General features: G+C 53.0%; 1 protein-coding gene across 1 annotated transcript; it reads right to left on the bottom strand.

Annotated features, from left to right (window-relative positions):
* Positions 1-1,843: 1,843 nt before the first annotated feature.
* LOC135441358 (olfactory receptor 14I1-like) lies at positions 1,844-2,761 on the bottom strand. Its single transcript, XM_064700907.1, has one exon. The coding sequence runs from the start codon at positions 2,759-2,761 to the stop codon at positions 1,844-1,846; it is 918 nt and encodes a 305-aa protein (XP_064556977.1).
* Positions 2,762-8,204: the final 5,443 nt, after the last annotated feature.

Below are 8,204 nucleotides of genomic sequence, written 5' to 3'. Positions count from 1 at the left end.
GGCTGGGCCCAGAGAGTGGTGGGGATGGTGCTGCACCCAGCTGGTGTCCAGGCACTGGTGGTTTCCCCAGGGATCTGTACTGGGCCCAGTCCTGTTTAATATCTTCACTGATGATCTGGGGGAGGGGATCGAGTCCACCATTCACAAATTGCAGATGGCACCAAGCTGGGTGTGAGTGTGGATCTGCTGGAGGGCAGGACAAGAAGACACAGCCTTAAGCTGCACCAGAGAAGGTTCAGGCTGGACAATAGGAAGAAGTTCTTCACAGAAAGGGTGAGGGGGAACTGGAATGGGCTGGCCAGGGGGGAGGTGGCAGAGTCACTGTCCCTCTCCAGTGGCACTTAGTGGCATGGTCGGGGTGACAAGGCAGTATTAGGGCATTGGTTGGACTTGATGATCCAAAAGGTTTTTTCCAGCCTATTTGATTCTGTCATTCTGTGATGAATGGGACACTGGGGCCATTGTGACACTGCAGGGCCTTGTGGAACTAACTGGACCATGGTGACACCGTGCAGCCCCATAAAACCAGGGGTCCATTGTTGTGCTCTGGGGCCAAACGGAACCAGGGAGTGCACCGTGACACTCTGGGTCCTTGTGGAACCACAGAGGCCATAGTGACACTGCAGGGCCTTGTGTAACCAAGGAGTTTCACTATTTTGGCACTGCAAAACCAAGGAGACCATTGGGAGACTCCAGGGCCGAGAGGAGCCAAGGGGCCATTGTGACACTCTGGGGCCTCATGGAACCAAAGGGACACTGTGACACTGCAGGATCCTGTGTAACAAAGGGGCCACTGTGACATGATGGGGCCTCAAGGAATCTAGAAGAACGTTGTGACACTGTGTGGGCTCATGGAAACAAGGAGTCCATTGCGATGCTGAGGGGACTTCTGGAACCACAGGGACCATGGTGACAGCGTGGGACATCATGTGACCATGGGGCCATTGTGACACCCTGGGGCCCCGTGGAACCAAGGGGCCACTGTGACACTGTGGCACCAATGAGAACATTGTGACACGGTGAAGCCCCATGGAACCAAGGAGACCATTGTTGCTCTGCATGGCCTCATGAAACAAAGGAGACCAGTGTGACAGTGCAGGGCCTGATGTAACAAGGAGGCCATTGTGACACTGAGGGGCCCCATGGAACCAAGGACATTTTTGCAGATGACACCAAGATGGGTGTGAGTGTTGATTCTGTGGGAGCATAGGAGGGCTCTGCACAGGGCCCTGGACAGGCTGGATCCAGGGCCCAAATCCAACAAGGTAAGGTTTAACCAGTCCAAGTGCCAGGTCCTGCACTTTGGCCACAACAACCCCTGCAGTGCTACAGGCTGGGGACAGAGTGGCTGGAGAGCAGCCAGGCCGAAAGGGATCTGGGGGCACTGATGGACAGCAGGCTGGATATGAGGCAGCAGTGTGCCCAGGTGGGCAAGAGGGCCAATGGCTCCTGGCCTGGATCAGGGAGGGTGTGGCCAGCAGGAGGAGAGCTGCTGTGCCAACACTGATCTGCCCCCAGCTCTGCACACAGACATTGCTGCTGCAGCTCCAGAGAAGGGAACACAAGGGAATCTCTGGAAAAAAAAACTTGTCTGGGAGATCCTTTAGTTCCTTTAAAGCCACCAAGAGTGCAGCTCCTCATTGACACAGTCTCTGGCCACAGGGAAGTTGGAGAGAAACAAAATGAGAAATGGCAAAAAAAATGACATTTCTTTATGGACAATATGAAAAACTAATACAAAGGAAAAAAAGAATAAACCACAACCAAAGCAACAAGAAGTGTGAAAGATGTCTTTTAATAGAAGTGTTGGCAGAAATTGGCCAGCAGTTTAATGTTCCTGAAACTATCCACTCATCAGTCTCCACACTGCAGTCTTGAACTCCTGGTTCCTCAGGCTGTAGATGAGGGGGTTCAGGGCTGGAGGCACCACTGCGTACAGAATTGACAGGGCCAGATCCAGGGATGGGGAGGACATGGAGGGAGGCTTCAGATGTGCAAATGCTGCAGTGCTGATGAACAGGGAGACCACGGCCAGGTGAGGGAGGCAGGTGGAAAAGGCTTTGTGCCGTCCCTGCTCAGAGGGGATCCTCAGCACAGCCCTGAAGATCTGCACATAGGAGAAAACAATGAACACAAAACAGCTAAAACATAAACAGACACTAACTGCAATGAGCCCAAATTCCCTGAGATAGGATTTGTAGCAGGAAAGCTTGAGGATCTGTGGGATTTCACAGAAGAACTGGCCCAGGGCATTGCCATGGCACAGGGGCAGGGAAAATGTATTGGCTGTGTGCAGCAGTGAGTAGAGAAAGGCACTGGCCCAGGCAGCTCCTGCCATGTGGGCACAAACTCTGCTGCCCAGGAGGGTCCCATAGTGCAGGGGTTTGCAGATGGACACGTAGCGGTCGTAGCACATGATGGTCAGGAGGAAAAGCTCTGCTGCAATGAAGAACAGAAAGAAAAATAGCTGTGCAGCACATCCTGTGTAGGAGATGTTCCTGGTGTCCCAGAGGGAATTGTGCATGGCTTTGGGGACAGTGGTGCAGATGAAGCCCAGGTCGCTGAGGGCCAGGTTGAGCAGGAAGAAGAACATGGGCGTGTGCAGGTGGTGGCTGCAGGCTACGGCGCTGATGATGAGGCCGTTGCCCAGGAGGGCAGCCAGGGAGATGCCCAGAAAGAGGCAGAATTGCAGGAGCTGCAGTTGCTGCGTGTCTGCCAATGGCAGCAGAAGGAAGTGCCTGATGGAGCTGCTGTTGGACATTTGTTCATTTTGGCATCGTGGGCTGTTGAAAGAAGACACTGATAAGCTGGGAAAGAATTAATTGTTTATACTTATGCTTTTGTATTACAAATCCCCTCAAATTTACTTCCTTTTTGGGGGAATTTGCTGGACCTTGTTATCTCTGAGATCAGGTTTGTGCTGTTGCCTTGTCTTGTGCATTGCTCTCTGCGAGAGCACTGGGGAGCCCAAAGGGAAAACAGGGCTCCCTGTGCCCCAGCACAATCAGACCCACTCATCCCACACAGGTGCACTTTGCTCATTTTACCTCTCACTATTTCACAGAGATTGCACTTATAACTTGATTGAACAATAAAGAGGAATTTTTGAATGCTCCAGTTTAAAAATAATTTTCTCCAAATCCTCCTCTCTTTCCCTGTCCACCTCAATGGAAGGGATACCAAGGATTGGTCTGGCTCTCTGGTGCCTGGAGTTGTGCCTACTGGGAGCAGTTTCTCCATATCCAAGCCTTGTCCCTGCCAGTGCCGCCAGAGCCCAGCCCAGCCCTGGGGGCTCAGCTCTGCCCTGCAGACCCCTCCCAGCACAGGGCACTGCCCAGGGGCATCTCCCTGGCAGCAGGGCCTTAAGGGCAGGCCAGACAAACAGAGATGCTGCAAGCCAAGGTGCTGCTGCTGCTGTCTGTAGGGAGAGGAGGCTGAGGAGGCACTTTCTGAGGGAGATCTGAGGCCCATCTGCTGATGCCCAGGGTGACAGTGCAGGAGTCTCAGTGACACAGCCAAAGCTGACAGCCCCTTTCCCTTCCCTTGAGGAGAAAGCTGAGAGCAGCCCTGGCCATGCAGCACCATCTCCACAGCAGGAGGAATCTGCCCTGATGGGGGTGGCTCCTTCCACCTCCAACTTCTCCCCCGCAGCGTCCATGGGGAGCTGCCAGGCAGGCTGAGAGCTGCCCCTGGCAGGTGGCACATGCCCTGGGCTGGCCAAGAGCCCTGAGGGCTGCAGGAGCTGCTCTGCAGGACAGCCCTGGGCAGCCCTGGCTGCAGCGGCAGCTTCAACCCCTGCAGCCGTCCCTGGCAGCAGGAGCCGTCCTGCCCTGTCCCTCTGATGGTGCCCAGGGCAGCCCCGCTCTGCAGCACATCCTCCTCCTCCTCCTCCTCCTCCTCCTCCCTCTCCTCCTCCTCCTTCTCCTCCGGTGCCACAGAGAAACTGGGAGAGTCCTCCTGACACATCCCCCAGGCTGTGGGGTGTGATGGCTTCAGGAGGTCCCTCCAGGAGCACAGGGGACATTGCCCTGCACCCACACACTCACCATGCACAGGGCTCTGAGATCTTTCCCCAAGTAAGGTCTCAGCTCAATGTCTTCCCAATCCTGATTGACTTCAGCCTGTCTCTGCCTGGCTCCTGTTCCCTCAGTGCCTGCAGGCAGAGCCCTCAGCCCTGCTGGGCTGGGAGAGGAGCTGGTCCTGGGAAGAGCTGTTCCTTTAAAGCTCAGCAGCACAGACACAGCACAAGGACTTTAATGAGCCTCTTGGGACTATGGTGTTGTTTACATCAGACTCAGTCCCTGAGAGAGTGTTCAGAAAACTTCTTAAGAACTCAGACTTTAAATTGAAACTCCAAAGTTTCTTGAAGTTTTAATGGGTCCCACTGAGAAAGTGTCCCCAGGTTTCAGTTAGAGCAGAACACTGGAGGCAGTGATGACACTGGGGACAAACAAGGCAAAGGTGTCTCTGGTGCTGAGCAAACCTGGATGTGTTTCAGGAATGCCAAGGGCCAAGGCCTGAGCCCAAGCCCCTGGCCAGGCAGATCCTGTCCCTTCCTCCTTGCTCAGGGCTCTTCCCGGGATGGGCACTGGCATGTGGGGATGTGCAATGCCAAGGGCAGGAGCATGGGGTGGCCCCTGCCAGGCTGCTGAGCAGGGACAAGGAGGCAATGAAGCCCCAGCCCTGCAAGGGTCACTTGTCCCCTTTGTGGCCTCAGGCCCAGGCCCAGCAGCCATGGCCAAAGTGCTGCCCAAGTTGACTCTGGCAGGGCTGTCTTGCAGCTGCTGCCCATCCCTGTGCCCTGTGCAGCCCAGGCTGTCCCACGGTGTCCCTGCCCTGCGCCTCTGTCCCTGCAGGCTGTCGGCATCCCCCGGCTGCCCCACCTGGCTGGGCCCTTCCTTTGCTGACAGCTCTGCCTCCTGCCTGCCTCTGCCTGCCCACACAGAGCCTTGGGCTGCTCCAGACTCCTTCTGGGAGGTGTGTTGCAGCACAGCTCTGCCCTGGGAGAGAATGTCTGTTCTCTTTGTTCCTAAACTGAGCCTTCCCCATGTGCCTTTAGCTTTAAATTTTTTTCTCTCTGTGTTTGTTCTCTACCATCTCAAAAGGATCCACTATCACTGAAACCACCCTTCAATCCCTCCCAGGGCTCTCCTCTGCTCCCCTCAGTCTCCACCCCACTGAGCACAGAGCTCCTCTGTCCCTGTACAGTGTTCATGTGCTTGAGGCCATGGGTGCCTGGACAAGAAGGACGGTTCTTTTCTACAGGAAGGAAACCACAGAGCCCCAGGGTTTTGAAGGCAGATCAGAGGCAGTCACCAGAGGCCAAGGTAAGCCAGACCTGTCTTTCCTTGCAGCATTTGTCTGAAAGCAACCCTTGGATATTTGTGGACTTTTGGATGTAGAATTCCATTTTACCCATGAGTGCCTGGACCAGAATGACAGTTCTTCTCCACAGGAAGGAAAGTGCGGAGCCCCAGTGTTTCAAAGGCTGATTAGAGGCAGCCCCAAGGAGGCCAAGGCCAGCCAGACCTGTGTGTCTTGGCAACTTTTGTCAGGGAGCAGTGCTTGGGTAGATGGAGTTTGGGAGGCCAAATCCCAGTTTTGTCCATGGGCACCTGGATGAGAAGGACAGTTCTTTTCCATAGGAACGAAAGTACAGAGCCCCAGTGTTTCACAGGCAGATGAGAGCTGGCCCTCAGGAAGCCAAGGGAACCTAGACAGTCCTGGCAGCTTTTGTCTGGAAGCTGTCCTTTGATATAAAGAATTTTGGAGGCGGATTCCCAATTTTTGCTATGGACACCTGCACTTGAAAGATGATTTTTCCATGGAACAAAAAGCTTGGCCCCCTAGTGTTTTAAAGGCAGATGAGAGGTGGCCCCCAAGATGCCAAAACCATCCAGAGCTGTCTGTTCTGGCAGGTTTCATACAGGAATCATCCTTTGATATAACTGGATTTGGACGTAGAATCCCAATTTCAGCCATGAACCTCTGGAGGAAGAGGAGAGTTCTTTCCCACAGGAAGGAAAGCACAGAAGTCCAGGGTTTTAGGGGCAGATGAGAAGCAACCCTCAACATGCCAAGGTCAATTGGACCAGTCAAGCCAAGCCAACCAGAACTTTCCCATGTTCTTGCATCCTTGGGGCCCTGCAGCATCACAATTGCCCCTTGGTTCCATGTGGCCCCGTAGTATCACAACAGATCTTTGTTTCTGCAAGTCCAGTGATGTCACAATGGTCTCTCTGGGTCCCCTTTGGCACAATGGCCCCTTGCTTCCATGAGGCCTTGCAGTGTCAAAATGGTTTTCTTGGTTCCATGGTGTTGGGGAAGATGAAACAGGAATGACTTATAAATATGATTGTCTGGCAAAAGATCTTGCGAATATAGAATCTATAAGAGAGATCAACATGAAAGCCGGCTTTGAGATACCTTAGTTACTAAAAACATGGAAGCAATAGTGTGGCCAGACTGGAGGTAATCCCCTTTTGACGAAACAATACCCTCTGCTTGCAGTCAGGTCCAAGGGTCAGAGGACACCTGTCCGGTTTTCGGCTGTTTGAAGGGCCTGGAAAGGCCCGGAGTGGCCTTGGGGCAGCCCGCGTATCAAAGGACGAGAAGAGGCTTCAGTTCTTCTTTCGGTTTTTATGTTTATTAATTGTTTATCTAAAAGATTTTCTTTCGGCCCGACAGAGGTCTGCTCAGCAGTCAGCCATGAGCACACTGTGTCGCCCTCCGGACAGTCACCTATCTTTATACCCATTGTTACGTGTACAATATTTATCATTTTTCCCCAATACCATTTATTCTTATTGCCCGGTGCACTTTTAGTAATGACCAATCCCAAAGTGCCACCATCACACAGAAGATGGAGGAGAAGAAGAAGAAGAAGAAGGACAGGACACCCCCCAATTCCTCCATCTTACTTCTCTAAGCCCCCCTGTACATAACTCCTAAACCCTGTGTCTCACCCTCTAATTAACTAATCCCTTCACCATTCACCCCGTTGAAGTCCTCCTATCCTCATACAGGTGTCGTCTCCCGTGTAGGATCAAAGTCCAGCCACCAGACACTTCTGGCAACATTCCAGGACTCTCGAGCCCCCCAAGGGTGGTCTCGGTGGCTCGGCACCTCAGTCCTGAGGTGCTTAGATCCCACAGACACCCTACTAGCTTGGCAGAAGGGGCCCAAAGAGGAGATTTTAAGGTTTAAAATGTAACACAGTATGGTAATGTAATGATTCTTATAGCCTGTATGTAAGTGGTATAGGATTTGCATATTGTACTAGATTGGTTAGTGAGAAATAGAATATTCAACACAGAAGAAGATTTATTGTATTGTAATGGGAACCTCACTCTCTTATGCTTTTGCTTTCTCACCCTTTTACTCTCTTACCCTTTTACTCTCTTACCCTCTCATTCTCTCTACCCCTCTCTTCTCTCAGGCCTGCTGCGAGCTGGGGCTGGCAGCTGCAAGTGTGGCCCCGGCACCCAGGCCCTCTGCAATAAACCTCAAGTTCCACGACCTGGCTCCAGGAATCTTTCGTCTCCAGCTGTCCCTACTGTCCTACTCCCCAATGCTCTGAGACCATGGGACTGTGCAGAGTGTTATGAACAAAAATTCGGTTAATATTTTTTGTGAGAGGGAGTTACAGGGACACAGCCGGATCTGTCTCTGCCAGGGTTCTTAGTGCTTTGTTATTGTAATACCGGGTCGTTGTACCTTATCTCCTCTTTTGTATTAGTAAAAGACCTGGCTGGGGCGAGGTAATGGCCCTTCTCCGAGACAGTAACGGGTGGGGACCTTCCCAAACAGTGAGGAGAAGAGACCTAGAGGGAGGGGTTACGCAAAGTGACTCCAAGACCAGCAGGCTTTGGGACCTCGACTCCAAAATGCAATGAGAAAACCCCAAAAACAACAAGCCAAATAAGAATTGAGAGACTAAAGTGGTGTCTGGACATGAGGAGCCGATTGCTGAGCCTGCAGAGATGCGGAGTCCCTCTCACCCTGAGCAGAGAGTCATCCCAACGCCGGGACCAGGTAGCTGAGAAGCTGAAAGGACCAACATCTGACGGGGACATCACGCCCTAAAGGCTCCCATGAGGACTGGATCCCCGAGCTCTGCCCCTAGTGGACCGAGCTGTGCATATCCTCCTCCTCTGAGTCGCCCTGGGAGACGCGACGGGGACTGCAGCCCTGCCGAGCCGCCC

The sequence above is a fragment of the Zonotrichia leucophrys genome, unplaced genomic scaffold (genome assembly GCF_028769735.1).
Source record: "Zonotrichia leucophrys gambelii isolate GWCS_2022_RI unplaced genomic scaffold, RI_Zleu_2.0 Scaffold_255_75158, whole genome shotgun sequence".
NCBI lineage: Eukaryota > Metazoa > Chordata > Aves > Passeriformes > Passerellidae > Zonotrichia > Zonotrichia leucophrys.
This window is presented reverse-complemented; position numbering and strand designations above follow the sequence as displayed.

Excerpts from the sequence above, each read along its gene's own strand:
- LOC135441358 (XM_064700907.1), bottom strand. The coding sequence starts at position 2,761 with ATGTCCAACAGCAGCTCCATCAGGCACTTCCTTCTGCTGCCATTGGCA.